Consider the following 18,452-nt stretch of genomic DNA (forward strand, 5'->3'; position numbering starts at 1 on the left):
AGTTATGTGGAAACAAACTTTAGTGCAGGAGGACTTCAAAAGAAATTTTGTGTGCATTCTTCAAGATGGTATTTAAGGGGTAGGACCCTTAAGTTTACCTTTGTAAAACTCTTGTAGAACTATTTGGCTGTATATAATGATTTTTTTTTAATCTGATATGCTGTTTAAAAGCTTGTGTATTATTTCAGTATCAGGGAATAAACAAATTCCTTTTTAGAAGCAAAAAATGTAGTAGAGAAAAATACTGGCATTTGTAATAGAGAAAAAACATGTAATAGAGAAAAAAGTGGCATTTAAGAAACAATTTTTAAAAGATTACTTTTTTATTTCTCTCTGCTTTGCATTGTACCAGATTAATGTAAAATAAATCTGAAATGGTAGAAATTTCTTTTCTGTTCAAGATTTAAAGTTTGTGTTAAAAATGTATTTTCTTGGGGGCTTTGTACTATGTCTAGTTGTGATTGAGTAGTTGATGTATTTTGAAGCTTCTTTGCAAGTATTGAGAGGCTACAGTAGTTTTACTACTTAAATAGGAATGCTTTTTCATCTTCCCCAGATTGAAAGAAGATACATCTTCCTAAAAGTGTAAGAAAAGTATTTTTCAAAAATAACTTAGAAGTCCATGACAGTTACACTTTTGTGCAAAAAAAAAAAAACGAGGGGGAGGGAGATGTCTCCTGGGGGGAGAATAGGGTTTTTATACCTCCATGCAGTGGGTACTACATATGAGTAGCAGTTTGCCAAATGTTGCTGTAGGTACTAAAATTTCTCATGGTTCAAGGGATGAGAAATCCTCTGAGGGTGAATACATAAAATACAAATGCAGAATACATACATACAAATGGGATCTGGTTCAGAAAATCCATGAAAGTAGTTGGAGACTGGAAAGATGTTACAGGAAAAGTAGCATGTATTTCCCCATTTTTATTCTCCTTGAAGATATGCTCACTTTTGGAAACAGGCTAGATGTTAAATGGATGTTTGGTCTAACTCAGTATGGTTGCTTTTATGTTTGGGAGGCATGTTTGGTACATGTAGTTACACATACAGACCCTAAGACTCAGCACAGTTTCAAAATACACCTTTATTTTACGGGTTTTAAAGGCTGAAGCATACGATTACAGAGAGAGAACAACTTCTTAAGTTCCGAGCCTCCTCACTCAGTTCATTTAGGAAGAGACTAGCAGAGTGACCAACTCTGCTGCTCTAAAACCCAGCTCACCCACTTTCCTTCCTGCCCAAAGTTTTCCTATATTGTATCCCCTCCTTCCCCTAATATTTGAAGCAGACTTTAAAAGGCTTATGTGTAACCACTGCCTTGCTGCTGACGCCCATCTGTTTTTTCAGATTCCTGACACCTGAAAGTGAACCCAGCCAAACTAGTTTGCTGAAGCCTCAGCAAGCCATTGTCCCAGGATCTCTCTATTTTAGTAACAGTCCATTAAGACTCAATGAGTGATCATTGTCTGATGTACGGAGGAGAGAGTCCTGTAAACCTGTAGTTGAATACATAGATGTTCGGTGATAGGTGGTTTACTTACAGCTCTAATTGCCTTGCGGGGACTGCTGCGGCTGCTGGGTGGTGGTGATTTGTGCCCATCGCACAAGGACAGGACGAGTGCTCTTCTGGCAACAGATAGTAAAGGGAATTCAGTGCAGTTTCACAACATGCTTAATGTGACCTAACTTGAGACTACTGCAGAAATAGGCAATCATTCCCTTCTCTCTTTGGTTTTCCCTCCTCCACTGACTCTTACCCCCTCTCTTGCATTATCTAATGATCACACAACAGTGTGGGAACTATTAGCAGAAGTCTAGCCTTCAGGAGGTTTGAAGGGTTTATTGTCTTTTCGATCACTGAGCTGATCTGGCTTGCCAGCAGCAGTTGGCATAGATATGCAGGTATATTAACAAAAAAAAGTCTGGGCTCTGTTTCAGACATAGCTTTTACCTCTAATCAGAAGCCTGGCTGTGGAGAGCTGCCTGTGCTGAGGTGGAGTCCTCTCCTTCATCTCCCACCTCATGAGTCTGAACTGGCTGGTACTGTTGAATGTTCTTCCACGATGTCTGAGGGGGTGGTGCCACAAAATATGTTTCAAAACAGCTGTTTCTAATCCATTTCTCTCTAAGTTTTAATAACTTGATCATCTGGAGCTATTACTGGAGTGTTTTTAATCTAAACTCTTTTGCCACAACCCACTATAATCCTAGAAGAGCAAGACATTATTTAAGCAAAGCAGACTGATAAGAATGTCAGGGATGGCTTCCATCTCCTTTAGCTTTGTTCCCAGTTGTTTTAACTAACTGAGTATGAAATGATGTTATTAATGATACATGCAGAAATGGATCTTTGGAGGATAGTCAGAAGTTTGGATTTGTGAATGACAAGACAATGTTGGTGGTCTGATGTAAACCACATGCAAACTGATTATGCAAATTGATATGGGGTTTGGTCTGATAGAGATGCTACAAGGTCAATAAACGTTTTTGTTAGGGTTCAAGATGTTACTTTAAATGACACAAGGAAAAGTTAACTGGAGGAGTATAATTGGGAAGAAAAAGGACCAAAGATGAAACTTGATACAACCCACTCAGAAAATGAGAAGAGGACTTCAGAAGGATATATTATAAAACAAGCCACATGACAAAATAAAAGCAGGGAAAGAAGATTTATTCCCAGCCAAAGAACAGCTCTTCTAGAAGAATGACTGACTTCTTAAAAGTTGACACTGGTAAAGATGCAGTGTTTGTTTTGTGAGCCGGGAAAAGGTCACTGCAGGGTTTGGAAGATTGTTTCAGTTAATTAATTTCTGTTTGCGGTCTTGTTTGTTTCGGAAAGAACGGATTGGGAAAAAATGGGAGAGAAAATATGCTAGTAGGGTAATCTCTTCCCCCTGCCCCAAATCAAAGTGCAGTGCTTGTTCTTTATCAGCGACATAGAAGTTCCTTCTCCTCCAAACTTGTATTAGGTATCTACAAGGATAAAGGTAAATTCCATTCAAGAAAATAATGGAGAAACTTGGAGAACAGTGAGCTGTATCAGTTGGCATTTTCTTCTATGAAGATGTACAGTGGCTGTGTAGTGTTTTCAACATGTTTTTGCTTCATGTATGTATGTCCTAAGAATAATGAAACACTAATTAACTTGTTGGGTTGATGGTGAAATTCCATTTTTAAAATAGTGTCATTATGTGGTAGGCTTTAATTTTTTCTGCTGTGTAGCTGTGATCTGATGTTTGGATAAAAAACAGCTGGCAGAAATACACAGTAAGATACGGTTGATGGGTTAGAGGAAATTATAGGATCTATCTGATTTGATACCTGTTGTTCAGCTGAGGGAGTCTATGAGAGCTGGTCACTCTAGGATGCACAAAGACAGTGTGTGCTCTGTAACTGCTTTCTTCAGATTGGATTACTGTGTGCATCTCCACTTGTGACCCTAAATACTGATTAGTAAGTATATTGTGTTTCTGTTCATCTAAAGGTAAATCTACTAGACTTTTAAGTTCAGAGATACCTTCTTCAGGGACATATGATTTAGTGGAAAGTATCTTTTTTCTTTAATATCCTTTAGCAGTTCACTGGATCTAACGAAAAGTCAAGGGACTGATGCCCAATGTAAAGCTCAGAGCACTCTTAATTTCTGGCTGAAGAAGAATTTGAAAGTGCAGCTCATGTCTAAAAAAAACATCCTGCTTTGAGAAGTGTTGTGCATAGGAAAGATCTTACTTGTTTATCACAAAGCATTGGTTTTATTGGTATCCTGAGAACAATTTAGAGTAGGTATCTTACCTACGAATTCTGAAGTTGAATGTGATACATACGGAAGAGAAGACATATGGAAGAATGATACATATGGAAGCCTGGGAGCTCAGGTAGACTCCTGAGAAACATAACACATCAGGTCCTCCCTGGATGATGGCTTGTAACTGCCTGTTGCCACCGATCGACTCCTATTTTCTAGGTATGACTGGAACATGGGAGAGCAGCTCTAGATGCATGAGCAACCAGGTTTTGAATTGAGCAAGTGCTTGGTAAGTATGGTATACTGTCACCCTGTGAGGGCCTCATCGACTAATTCAAAATCCCTGTTTTAGAGAGAGGCAGTGATAGATTCTTAAGACTGTGGAATCTATTGAATTGTTGGTGCTGTTAAATATTTGATATAGTATTTATTCAGTTATCTAATATAAAAAGAATTTGATTCAAAGTAAAGTTGGTTTTGAGTGTTGTTTTCTAGGAGAATACATAGGTGTGGTGTAATTGTCACTTCCGTGCATCTCAGTTTTTATTTCCTTTCAGTTTTTACTTGAGCTTTTTTCTCTATTGTGTGTTTGACCCTATTCTGCCACACACAGTAGACTTTCTAATGACACTAAAGCAACTTACGGCCTACTTATCCTTTCTTACAGCTGTATCTTTTGTTGGATATCCTAAACTACGTCATTTTGGTGCAAATAATCCTAATCTGTGTGTGTTTTTCTAGTCTTATCCCTGACTGAGGCAGGATAAAAGCTGCTTGAATTATTCTGAAATCTGTGTAAATATAGCATAGTATTTCTAGAGACATGAGGCTGCTATGCATTGATGAGGGTGAGTTATTTAGATACAATTCAGATACTAAGACACAAAAATGTAGGTTTTTTTGTAAACAACAGATGTGACAGGAAAAAAAGTATAAAAAAGGAATTGACACCTCTTGATTACAGATGAGGTACTGCTTATCAGACTTGAATAAGGAGTAAGAGTTTCTTTTGGAAGCAGTGTGTTTCCAAGGAAGTTCAAAGTGGACTGGACGGGTAAACAACTACTATGAACTGCAGATTGATGATATCTAACAAGGGGTTACACCAAGTGATGCTAAAAGCTGCTCTTGTGATAGTAATATTGCTTCGTAGAGAGATTTGGTCATTAATAAACAAGATAAGTTCTGTGATATAGTGATTATATCTATACTATTATCTGTTTAAGCACAGTAAAAGAATTGATCTTGGTTAAATTTTTTCTGATACAAATGCCAACACGTTGCTGTTGGAGGAAAAGAAGCTTGTTAAGTTAGGTCCATACTTGTAGCTTCCACTGAAATAGAAAGCAGCGGTTAAAAATCAGAATTTGTGGTGCTGCTATAGCCAAATATAGCAATGTTACTCTTGGAACAAGACAAGAGGGACAGTGAGCTAGTGGTGCGATCACCTCTTGTTGCTGAGGATGGTGGGCAGCAGCATGGTTTTCCTTCTTCCTCCTCCTTTTCTGCCTCCATGCTATTGTTAACTTTTCTTTTCAAGCAGTGTAACTCAATCCCAAGTATTCACCTTGATGACACTTCCATGAATCACCACAAATGTTTGGAGTCTTGCTACAGGAAAGCATCCTGAACACAGTGTTGTGAGCTAGTTGTATGTACTCTTCTGCAGCTGCAACAAGATATTTTTCAAACTCAGCCTTCATTTTTGCACTATAGCATGCAGACTTCAAAGTAAAGGAAAGAAACACTTGTTCACAAAGTACATAGTGAAATGAACATTTGATATGCACTTTAAAAATACTTTTTGTTTAGTTTTATTTATTTCCTGCTGAAGTATTTGCCCCGTATTCATCCTGGCATTACCAGGCTCCAGGTTTTTTTTTTTCTTTTTTTTTCCTTTTTTTTCTTTCTTTTTTTTTTTTTTTTTGGTAAATATGGTATAGCATATGTTTCCCTGTAAAGCTTTCTTCATGTTTCCTACTTTCCTCTTCTCAGTCACTGTTTACTTTCACCTAAACCTTGCTCTGCCACCTCTCATATGACTTTCCTCTATACGGATACGGTAAAATATGAAGGCGTAGTTGCTTTTCATATGCTGCAAGTAGGAATTTTTCTTCTTCCATCTTTGCACTGTTAATGTTTAGGTGGCCACCTACGTACAAATATTTCTAGAGCTTATTGCTGGCTTTTTTCAGAGGTTTCTTGGAACCCAGGAGGACTAAGACTAACCAGATACTGTTATCTACACTGTTTCTTCTATGTTCCTGCACACCAAGAAGGAAAACAGATGTGATTCTAGTTACTGTGCTTCCTTGGGCGTGCAAGTTGCAGTGAAGGTTAGGGACAGTCAGCTATGTGCAGAGCGCAGTGGTGTGTTGGTACATTGTGGAGTGTTGGCTTCATAAACATAAATATGTTTATCATATAGGTACAGTATTCAGAATTGATAGTGCTGTTTATGTAGGGAGAATTTTTTTCTCATCTCTGTGACACACTACTTTGATAGCTTTGGGAGTATTTGACAGTTTTGAAGCAAAGACGCGTGTCTGTCCAAGATGCCTTTTGTACCAGCTTCATGAGGGAGAATCAGAAGCTGGATTTGCTGCTGTCTGGAGGAGCTCTTGCATATTAAAGAGTATAAAAAGAGTCTTTTCAAACTGGACCATAATTTAGTAAAATGCGTATGCTGAAATCTGGATTAGACAGGTGAAAATTGAAGAGATGTCCCTGCCCTTTTGCTTAAAATGATTTGGCCATTTGTTTATCAATTATTTTTTTAATTCATTTTTTTTAAAACATCTCTAGCTATCTGGAATTCTCACGTCTTGTATTCTGCAAGAGGAAATCATAAATTCACCTCAGATCTCTTGTTGATATCAGCTGTCTTATAATCATCACTCACATACTTCAGGAGAAATACTTATCTGGCTTTGCCAAATAATCCTAATTGGCCTTATTTAACTTGGTGTTTAGTGTAGCTACTGGCTGATGATACTGCTCATAGGGGGAGCATTCCTATTTAGAAAGTGCTGCAGCATTTTTTTCCAAGAGAGAAAGACGTGAGTGAGAATCTTCTGGAATTTGCAAAGAAGCGTAACCTTAAAAGTGCCTGAGTTTTATCATGATTTGATTTTAATTTAAATGCCATCCCAGAAGCCTGTCTTCTTATGTCAGTCTCTATTCAATTCTAAACGTTTAGAGGCAGAAGGTTGAGGCACAGCAGCAACTGACAGCGTGGGATGACATTTTGCAGAGTGCCTGAATAAGACACCCCTATGAGCTTGACTTAATTGTTTTTCAAATCATTTGATTTTTCTATGTTAGTCTTAAAGTCATGCAGGAGAAAGTATTCTTGTTCCAATTGAATTTGTACAGTTCTGGTTCCAGTATTGAACATGGAACCTTCATTTTCTTCTGTAAATCAATCACAGATTCAGGAGAAAAGACAACTGCAGGAGTATCTCAGCTGTGGAGAAAGGAGGACAAGGGAAATTATCTGTAGGCTGTTGCTAAAGAGGGCGAGGAGATCCCCTGTTGTGCAGAATGGGGTGCTGTGCAGGGTGCCCCCTGCCCAGGGCTCCTCCATGCCTCATGAGACGTGCCAGCCACCTGCCCCATGTTGCACACATTTTAACGCTGTCCACCAAATGCTTACAAGGGTTACAATATATAGGTTTCAAAAACAGTGAAATTGTGACTTTTTATCATTATGTCTATTTGGGTTTTGAACAACATGTTTAAAAGGGAGCATGACAGTGTGAGGGTGCATGAAAGTATTTGAGGGACAGCTGGGTTCTGGCTGTTCATTCATATTCAACCAACTGTACATTTTCCTTGAAACTTGCCCACTGACACAGGGTGTATGTGTGCTATGTACCACAGCAGAATTTAGCACAGTGTTACTCTAATGCATTGTATTTGCTTCAAGTTTCTATTATTTAAGATTTTTTTAAAAAAGAAAAAGGCTAGGCCTTTCTTTGTTATTTAGAGAAGTGCACCTTAAAAATTCAAGAGTCACACAGAAGCTGTAATTTTATCTCTTGATATGTTGTGTATGCAGGTAGATATACTTTGCTTGCCTGGCTTTTAAGTATTATTTTTTGCTGCAAATTTAAAAAAAAAAACAAAAAAAACACCAAACCAAACCAAAAGCAGACCCAAACCAAAACCACTTTTGAGAAGGGTTAGGGAGCTTCAGGTAGCATTTCTACTTCTATCTGAGTTAGTAACAACATTATTAAGAATTTAAATTCAAAGTGAAACTCTTCTGCAGTGAGAAAATATTTAAAGAAATATTCCCAGACACTGAAACCAATAGATCTGAAAAGGGTCAGGTGTTACAGTTTTAGTGTACTTGAACTTTAAAAAAAAGAAATTGCAAGCAGCAGTGGTAAAATTTTACATTTTGTCTCTGTTAAATGTCTCTTGAAGGTCTAATTGGCCAAATTTATTATGGATGTCTTTTTATTAGTAATTTGAATGATTTACAAAGATGTACTTCTAAAAGTGTATTTATGCTTTATATTTTTTTAAAAATCAGTGAAATAATTCAGAAAGGCATTTTAAAAGAAGTCATTTAAAATACATATTCCAAAGATGTGTAATTTTTTAATTTGTATTTACATCCTGTGGACTATGGGGCAGCTATTTTTTTCATTGTTTCTTGAAATGACAGCTTGCACAGCTGCATGAACACAGTGACACTTTTTCTGTCTTTGGCTCCCTATTATCATCTATTTAAGACATGGAATTAATTTGAACTCCACCATCTATGGATTTTTAAAAAAACAGCTAGGTCAAGCTGAAGTTTCTAATTAGTTAAAAGCTGTTGGGAGTCTGGTTGTGCTGTTGTTTGGTGCCCCCACTACCAATTAAGCCATGTTTCCCTGGAAGGGCACGCTGAAACATATTTATTTTAAATGTATATACAACACGTTGAACCTCTATTCAGCAAGAGATGTTTTAGGAGAGTCCCTCTCCTCACGTTTTAGGAGTTGGAGACTGCCATGCAGTCTTCTGACTTGTCTGAAGGGACCGCTTGTTTTCACTAGTGAGTCTCCAGTGAGCTCAGTAAGCAGTGTTTAATGAACCATAGCAATTCAGTGGCCACTTCTCTGCCCTGCCTTGTGCTTGCCACCATTCTGGTGACCTTCAGGTTCAGCGAGTACTTAAAGTTCATTATATCCCTAATGACTTTGCAAACTTGTTTCCGGATATTGTGAACTGGGGCAAGGTTCAATGTAAATAGATGCCTCTCTTTCTGTTGCTGAGATAAACAATATTAAAATGTTATCTGCAGCTTATTTTGTTGTCTGCAGCTGACAAAGTTTAGGAAAGCCAACGTTTGAGTGTCTTCCATATTCTTAAATTCTAAATTCACAAATAAGACTCAAGTTTGTCATTAGAGAGAGGTGTCTTCCTCTCTGTTTACTTTGTGTCTCTATATACATTTTGTTAATAGACTTACACACACGGCTGTAAAGGCTTTTTTGTTGGTTTGTTTTTTTAATTCAGAATGTAGGCCAAGTTGCTAGTTAAAATTTTTAACTTCCAGTTCCTGAGCTTGGTTTTGGTGTGGACTGTTTGGCTTTTGTGCAGTAATCTCGGAGGATGTTATTTATTGTCTCAGAGATACTGAGTTTCCAACCTTTTATGAAAGATATGGAAATGTATTTTTCATAAAATCATGGGAGAGAATCTGATTTTCATAATAGTTATAGAAAAAATATTTCATGTTTTTTTGAAGGTTGTTAATTTCAGTCTATAATAGCTATTGAAGAATATACAGCAGTGATTCCTAAAAGGCAAATTTCAAATACAAGTATTTTTTCCCGTCATAAAACAATGGAATCACAAAGCATACTTGTTCTTCCAGCCTTACCCAGACTGCATAATGCTTGTCAGGGCAAAAGTATCAGGAACGATTTTATTTCATTTTCCTGCTCTTATCTTTCCTCGTATTCCTGGGATACTTGCAATTCTCTATGCTTAGACCACAAGACTGTCTCAAAGAGGTACCTTTAACTTCAAGATCAAAACTTGAAAGCTTTAGCTCCAAAAATAAGCATGGTATGGATCAAGCTACTGTTTCCTTCTCATTTATTTACATTTTGAATAAGCACCTACCAGAATATTATATAAATTATCATTGGATTTTCTGAATTATTCTTCTGTAGCTGTCCGTTGAACATGGCCATTTTGCAACAAGTGAATTACAAAAGACACAGATTTAAGTGCTATGGCAAAAGGTTTTGTAAGTAGGTGATGGTGGAAGTCCTTTATTTTTTTTTTTTTACTTTACCACTGCATCCAAGTGTGTGAAAAGCGCCTTTTTCTGGACATGATATTAAAGGGCATGGTTCTGGACATTTTATTACACAGCTCCGATTTCTTTGTCATTGCATACATGTAGCTGTATCAAATATTAGCTGAGGAAGTGGATTTTATGTTATGTTTACTTGCTTTAGAAAGATGAAATTTCAAGGTGGAGGTAACCTACTTAAAAGATAAAATAAAAGCAATTATTTGTGCTGGGTTTTTTTTTCAAAACATGGATGACTTAAAATATGCATACATACCTACACACAGTAATAGACTGTTCACGTGAAGATTTTAGTATATGATACCAGAATAACTAATGTCAAATACACTAATATTTGAAGTCATACTATAAGCTTTAATTAACATTTAGGTTGAAGTGCAATTTGTTTGGAAAATACTTTTTAAAAAAGATAACAAAGCCTTCTGATTTTTAGGATTATTCTGGTATTGGCTTCTGCTCAGCTAAGTCTTACAAACTCAGAGCATCGGTCTCTTGGTCTGGTTTGCCAAATCTGTTCCCTTTGTATGTGATGCATAGTCAAGTTACCTACACGTCTGAAATGGTTGCTGTCCTTTCTCTTGCTAGTGCTAGATTTCGTAAGAAAAGCTACAATCCTGTAGGCACCAAGGTGACTTCATGCACCATCTGAGCCCTGTCACTGCTTTGCTGAAACTATTTTACTGTAAATGAAGATAAGCAAATGCATAAAAGTTTTTCAGGACAGGGTCATCTGTTACTGAATGAATGATGAGGAAAGCAGGAGAAACATGGATTTCATTACCAGGCTTAAAAGGTATCTTTAAAATAGTTGGATTTGGAATAGTTTGGTTTATACTGAGTATTGCTCTTTCATTATTGATACATTTGAGGGGATCACTATTAATTTTTTTGGTGGGGATAGCAGAGGGGAGGCCTAGTTGGAGTGGCAGAAGGAAGGTTGGGAAAGGACCATTCTCACTTCCCTGGAGAGGAATGTGTTGCCTTTCATCTTTCTTCTGTTTCTCCTACCCTTTTAAATTCTGTGAACTTGGCACAGGTTCACCCATCCTTCCTTTGCTGACCCAGGAAAACCAAAGTCCTGTAAGCACGTGCAAAGGGGAACTCAGATAACTCTACTTCTCCAGCCTTGCTAATCCCTCTAGCTCTGCTGATCTGATTTTGGTCTGTAAGCAGCTTCATTTTTGGAGTCTACTTTAAAGGATCATTTGATCATGAAGTTGTTCATGTATCTTAATAATAACTTTCTGGAATGCTACCGTAGCCTTTTGTTCATTCCCTACACTTTCTAACGCATTACTCCTTATGTCTATGAGTTATTGACCCAGATGACTGACTACAACTACTTCAATGAGATACCTATTTTCCTTACAAAAGCAGCTTGATTTTTCCCTGTAGGTATTATGTGGAAACAGGTAAAAATCAGGTTTTTTAAACATCACTTTTTTCATGTCTATATTAGAAAAAAACAGGTTGAAAGAACATGAATGTTGACTTGGGATTTTTTTATAAAGATATTTTAGTCAGCGGTTGATTTTAGTTTTGAATCAACATTTTGACTTTGTAAGAAAGTTAGTTTCCCCACTGTTGTTTTTGCATGTTTAGCAGAAACCCTGCATAGCAATTATCTGGTCTGTAACCTGGAAGGCTGTGTTACTGTTAAAACGGTACAACTGGTATTGTTGCGAAGTGTTGTTACTTTGATTAATTTTTCATTCCTGCAGAAGTTAAATCTTTAAGCTGGAGAGAGATAAGAGTCACAGCAGCACTCTTCTAAGAGGAACAGTATAAAACCAGCAGTGCATACTGGCATCAAAGTTAGTGGGGGCAACTGATGATGCATATCCCAAGAGACATGGTTACACTTCTGGGAATTAATTTCCATTTTGTGATTTGTCAGTTCTTACCTCTTCTTGACATAATTACAGAGATCTAATAACAAGTGCTATTTAAATCTTACATTAAAAAATAGAAATGTACAAGAGTACTAGATGCTGAATTAATGAATAAAGATAAGGAAAATATGATCCTAGATCTGGAGTCTGTTACTGTTAATTGGTAGTTGTTAAGCAGAAATACTTTAAAGCATTTGTGTTAATTTGGGATTAATGTTGTGATTGGCTCCTGCATAATTTGTCATTCTGCAGTAGTGAGGTTAAGAAAGCACTTTTGATTTCATATTCCTGTTACCAAATGCCCAACTAGTTCTTCAAGTCTGATTATTTTCTGATTTTTTTTTTCTTTTTGAAAATATATGTAAAGTGTAAATTAAGCTCTGCAAGGCAGGAGGTATGTTTGCAATTTTTTGCTTGTGTTGAGTCCTATCATGGCTCAAACTGTTGGATTTGTTAGGGAAGTGGAAATGTTATGGTCAGAAGGTGTAAGACTGATCTGTATTAATGTTTTAATTATTGTTCACTGTCTACTTAGAAACAGACTATATATAAAACTGTAGGTTCTCAGTAACTTTATAGGCTTACGGTTTAATACAATGAAATAACTTAATCCTTCTGTGACTTATTGTTGGAATTGATCCATTTGACTTAATTGGAAATTCAGAAATAAAGTCCACTGACTCTGGATTGTTGACTCCTCAGACAGTAGTACTTTAAGTAAGAAAACACTTAGTAGGATTGGAATAGTGTAAACTACTGCTTCCTTTCTTCCCCTAGCCTCTTTCTCCACCAAAAGCTGACCTTATGAATACTTAGGAGCAGAGGTGATTCTGGTTTTATTAACTCTGTGAAGCTGCCTCAGAGACCAGGAGTCATCATTCTGGCAAAGTATAGAAACATAATGTGCCACTGAATTTGGAAGTTCTAGGAAGAGTGGCTTAATATGGGGAGCTCACGGGAATAGGTGGTTCAAACCCTGTTCACCTTGTGTTTGTTTTTGTTCACCATCTAACCATTTTCTTCTTTCAATTCTTGCAAATATGTGTTTAAACATGTCAGGAGTCTTTGTGGCAAACTGATGTATTAATGGGTCGTATGATGAAAAGACATGCAAGTTTTCAGGGATTGTAGACAGTCATGAGGTTTTTTACTTATACCCAATATAGTTGTTTCTATTAATTGTACGTGTGCATGTATGTACCTATTGTATATGATATCCTAGTGGCTGCATTTTTTTGCATCAGGTTTACTATGTTGCTTACAGTTTCTTTTTCTATTGGCAGGTATTTAATTAGTCAAGGAGCACATGTAGGAGCTGTAAATAGTGAAGGAGACACTCCATTAGATATTGCTGAAGAAGAGGCAATGGAAGAGCTGCTTCAGAATGAAGTAAATAGACAAGGTAATTTTGAATGTGGAAGGGTGGTTTTGTTTATTGGACACTAAATATATTTTTGGAAACTTATGCTTAATTAGGTATTTTATAGTCACTCAATTTATTTTCTAAAGAGAATTGTCAATACAACGTATAGTGCTCAAGCTGTCTTCTAGGTGTTTTACTCAGCCCAGCCTGTTGTGAAGAAAGAGGTCAGAAGTATTGAACCCGGTTGTTGATTGGATTCCTGCATTCACTTAACAGAATTTAGGTGGTATTCAGTGCATCTGGGATATAGACTTCTATATCTCAGCTCTGGACTACATCTGAAGAGATTCCTGCCTTAGAGAGGAGAGAAATAGGCACTTCTGAGATGACTCAGATGTCAGTTTTTAGGATGGTGTGAATTCATCCCTAAGGTAAATGTTTCTTTCCGTTGACTACAAGAAAGCCTAGAATAACTAAAACAAGAGTAAACAACTATATGTATCCCATAAATCAGCCTTTATGTCTAGTTCTGACCTTTTGAATGCTCTTCTACAATGCCAAGTGTCTTAAACTATTCTTTGGGATAAGGAGTCTTAGATTGCACTATTTTTAGGCCTGAGAACCTATCATGAACCTTTAAGCTCCTCCCAGTTTTGTGTACTCTTCTGAGAGCACTATATAGGTGAGCATTCATGTAACAGTTAAATAGATAGGTATCGAGTTTTGACAGTATCATTTAAAAATGCATACCCTAAATTTATGCACCTTGCTGCTATGAAATTGCTAGTGCTGGCAGTGGTGTCTTTGTAAGAGAAATTAGCTTTGAAAAAGCATATTGTTTCACTTTTTCCTGCTTTTTTTCCCTTCCTTACACTGCTGTTTTCCATGTTCCAGTCTTCAGGTGGGTTTTCCAGTGAGAGGTCTTTGAAAGTTTCTGGATTTTCCATTCCACAGAGGAAAGAATATTCAGTTGTAGACTGACCATCTTGAGTCCAGTAGAAATGCATTGCTATCCCAGAACTCCCAGTACAAGAACTGGGGTGATGTGGTGTGAGTTACATTATGTGTTGAAGGAAGATAACATTCAGAGTGAAGATGGAGCCTTTGTGGGGGGTGTGCTAGGGGACTGCATTTCCATTACTTCTATACCCCTGTCTACCTCTTGAAAGGCTTCCTCCACCTTGAAAATGTTACTTTTTTTGTAGTGTTGAATTTATATCTAAGACAGATTTACATAATTTAACAGTAAACTAGTAATTGCTTCAGGCTTTGCCCTGATTTAATTCCCTTTTCATGCCCGAAGCAAATGGTAAAAAGAAAGTGGATCACATGTTATGCAGGGAAATAAGAGATACCTACTGATACACAGAAGTAGACTGTAGATTTGACAAAGGCTTTGATTCAATTATTTGGTAGTGTTAATGGAATTTTGATTAACAGTTCTTATAGTTAACACACAAAGAATATCAGATTAGATAGTTGTGAATATTTTTTTTGTCTGTGCTACCAATTGACTATTTTGTTTGGGAAAAATAAAGTTGTTCTCTTTTCTAACAGTACTGTCAATCTTTGCTGGAGGGTTGTTTCTGGAATGTGCCTCAGCCTATATTCTTTAAGGTTGTTTTTGAAACATTTGTCTTTACTGATGTGCTATACTAATTGATTGTAGTAGTTCTTTGTAAAATTGATATTATTTGGGGAACTCCTCTTCCAAAATCTCTTATTTATATGTTAGTGATTTTTTAAAAAATAATTTATTATTTGTTATATGGGGATTTTATGTACATTTTTGTACATAAAATTTTGAATGCAGAGATTCAAGATTACATGCTAATTTTTATTGTTTTGCAAGTTTAATTATTTTGAACAGCCCAGTTGTAAAATTAGCATTGGCAACCTAAACTGAATGCAACAATTCACTGAAAATTTCAGTGTGTTTGCATATTTCGTATTTAAAGTTTACAGTAAACTATCTATGGTACTGTCTTTATAAGTCTGACAAGAGTGTAGATGTTCCCACACTGTAGCTGTTAGCTTCTAAAGGGATAATTCAGGTTGTTTTAAAATACTAAATTTCACTTGCTATGGAAAACCTATTTTCCAAGCATTCCTCTTACATTTTTATGTCAGTTGGCTTGCTGACTAGCTAAAGGATTTTGGGAAGATTGGTCTTCTCAGATGATTTGAAAAATATATTGGTTGAATGAGCTTGCTAGGGCTGTGCTTCAGAGTGGTTTCACCTCCCTCTGTGGAGAACAGGAACTGGGTGCTGTCCTGAAGAGTGACCACACTGTGAACATCCCTGACAGCATTTCTGCCTTCCTGATTGTAACAGGACACTAAAGCCTATGGTGATATATATATAGACTATATATATATTATTTTATATATATATGGGTATATATATATTTACACATACATATATGTAAATGTATTTTTATATATATAGGTATTCTACCTAGCTTGTTTTGCTGTTAGGCCACTTAATACTTGCAGTTTCACAGAAGTAGGGAAGAAGGCATACAGCATCCCTCCTTCTGAATTTTGTGTCTGAACATGTAAGAACTAAGGGCTTTTACCTCCAGGGGTGAAATCGTAGGAAATACCTAGTGATTGTGGATGGCAATAGAATGGAAAGGATATGAATCTGGGTGTGAACTTGTAGCGTATATCTTACTAAATCATGAGACAGTTGTCTCAGCAGTAAGGTTTTGATCATGTGCTTTTGATGGCATCCTTAACTTGCATTTAAAATTAATATTATATACAGAATGATTATTTAGCCATTATCATGATCACTTGGAAAGTGACTAATTGTTTGTATGTTGTGGCTAAAGAAGTTAATAGCTCTAAAATAGGAACTTAAGTGTTTATCTTAAGGTGGAATTAACACTGACGCATTGTGACAGTTTCATCTTTGACTATACATCTGGCTGAATGTAGTTATTCCTCCAGCTTTAGCATTGCTCCTCATATAAAGTAAAGCAGTGCTGCAGTTTTGATAATGCAAGTTAACTGTGGGGTCTGTGGAATGATCAGCCTTGTCTAAGTATTACCAGTAACAGAAGATCAGCCTATTTATTTTGAAAATAAACAAACCTGAGTGCCAAAAAATCTTACTTCTGTGTAGGTAAGATGTGCAGCAGAAAATTAAGTAAACATTTTCTGTAACATTCTTGCCTTGCAACCTTTTTATGTGTATTTATTCCTCCATTCATTATAGTTTCCTTTTTGTGTTGCCTAGTTAATGCTGTGAGTATGACTTCCTACACGCTGACGTCAGCAGTCAGAGTTGTTTGGTGGCAAAAGATTGCCTGGAGAGATCAGTCAGGTTCAATTGTGATTTCAGATATGTTTAAGTAGTGACATCTGATGTTTGTTTCCATTAAGAATCTGAGGAGAATCACTATATTAGCTCACCCTTTTTGCTGCTTTTGCAGACCTTCAGTCTTTATAGGAAAAGTTCAGAGCCTTCCAGTTGTGCAACTGTTCAGCCTTCTACAGATCATCAGTTTGTTTGTACTTATGCCCAATTTTTACAGGTATTGAATTATGTTTTAAGGACATGTCTAACTACAGGAAAAAAAGGGAGCCTCTGGAGGCACTAAAATCACAGAAATAAATTCTGGAATACAACACAGTTCAGCTCTATGTGATATTACAGGCTTAATAAAAAGAAGGATCTGCAGTGTTTGTTCATCCTGTTTTAGCATTCAGACTCCAAAATCTGACCTGTCTAGAGAGGAGATGGTCAGTGATCCAAATTAATCTCGTTTTAGAAGTTCTGTTGTAAAGAGTGTTAGACATGAAAGAAGATAGTTTTTACAGTATTATTATCCAGTGTCTCTCTTCAGTTACTCTGATCTCCATATGTGACACTTCGAAATTTTGACCCTTGGTTCAGGCGTCTTTTCCTGTGTCCTCTTGTGTGGGCCTTAGATCCCCACACCAGGCCACCTGTGTTCTGCTGAGCATATAGCAGGACCCTGGTGGTATAATGGACTATGCAGTAATTCTGAACTAATGGACTAGCTATCCTGTAAGTGAAGCCATAGCACTCTGATAGTAAGGAAAGTATTTTTCTACCTTAATCTTCAAAGGGGAATTATTGGCTTAATTATTTTTTTTAAGCTTAAAACTTAGTTTAGTTTTATACTTTGTGAGAAGATAAATTACATACATGCTTATGTAAAGTATAAAGATTTTGTGACAGTTACGAACACCTCACAAACAGCAAAACTAGGTGATTTATGGAAATTATTCCAAAGTAGTGCTGAACAACTATACTCTTTGCACACCATATGTTCTAACTATTTTGTGTGTTATACAAAAAAACTTCTCATAGGACCTGTCTTCTTGTTTCTCCATATGTTAGTATCTTTATCATGGGCCAATCCTATGTATATAGGTGCCACTGCAATCCACATGATTTTTTTATCTTCATTAAAAATATTATTATTTACAGTTTCTCAATATGATCCCTTATGTTTCTACTCTGCAGTGTTTCAGTGTTTCATAGTTGTGGAAGTGGCCTGTTGCCAGTAGTGTAGAGTTTTTGTTGGCACTGGTGAAAACTATCAGACTTGGGAGACATGTGGCTTTAGTCATGGCTAGCCCTGGCCAGTTTTAAATGTTGCCTCTCCTCAGGTATCGAGTAGGGTTAAGTGTAATGGTTTGAAATGATTTTTTAGCTGTTTATCATAAGATGTCCTCTTAAAATTATTTTTAACTGCTTAAGCAGTTGTTTTGAATTATGGGAAACATTCTCAGGAGGTGAGTTAGTGGGGAAAGGAGTTGACGTGAGGTGAATCAGGAGTTCATGATACAGCATGGTAGCTATTCAGTAACTATCGGAGAACTTACTTCTTTTCCAAGGAGAAGCAAATGTTCCTCATTCTTAATTACAGGTAAGTGTAAGGAGATGCTCTCAGATGTATTGCTTAACTCAGCTTTGTTCATGTGGATAAAATGCGAACTATTACATTTGTATATAAACATTCACTACGTGAAGTAAAAAGTGGGTTGATCTTCTGCAGTATCTATAAAACATGCCTTTATATGGCTGAGGAGTCCTGAAACAATGATTCAGCTTTTAAATTTATGCAGAATTTTATTAAATGCTCACTGAAT

The 18,452-nt window shown here is 36.6% G+C and overlaps 1 protein-coding gene across 5 annotated transcripts in view; it reads left to right on the forward strand.

The window, feature by feature from the left end:
* The window catches only part of PPP1R12A (protein phosphatase 1 regulatory subunit 12A), a 121,941-nt gene that overhangs the window by 50,661 nt on the left and 52,828 nt on the right, over positions 1 to 18,452 (forward strand). For all 5 annotated transcript variants that reach the window (XM_074827151.1, XM_074827153.1, XM_074827150.1 and 2 more), the window contains exon 3: positions 13,243 to 13,361. In XM_074827151.1, coding sequence (XP_074683252.1) covers positions 13,243 to 13,361 — 119 coding nt within the window. The remainder of the gene's footprint in view (positions 1 to 13,242; positions 13,362 to 18,452) is intronic.

Source organism: Strix aluco, chromosome 5, assembly GCF_031877795.1.
Source record: "Strix aluco isolate bStrAlu1 chromosome 5, bStrAlu1.hap1, whole genome shotgun sequence".
Classification (NCBI taxonomy): Eukaryota; Metazoa; Chordata; class Aves; order Strigiformes; family Strigidae; genus Strix; species Strix aluco.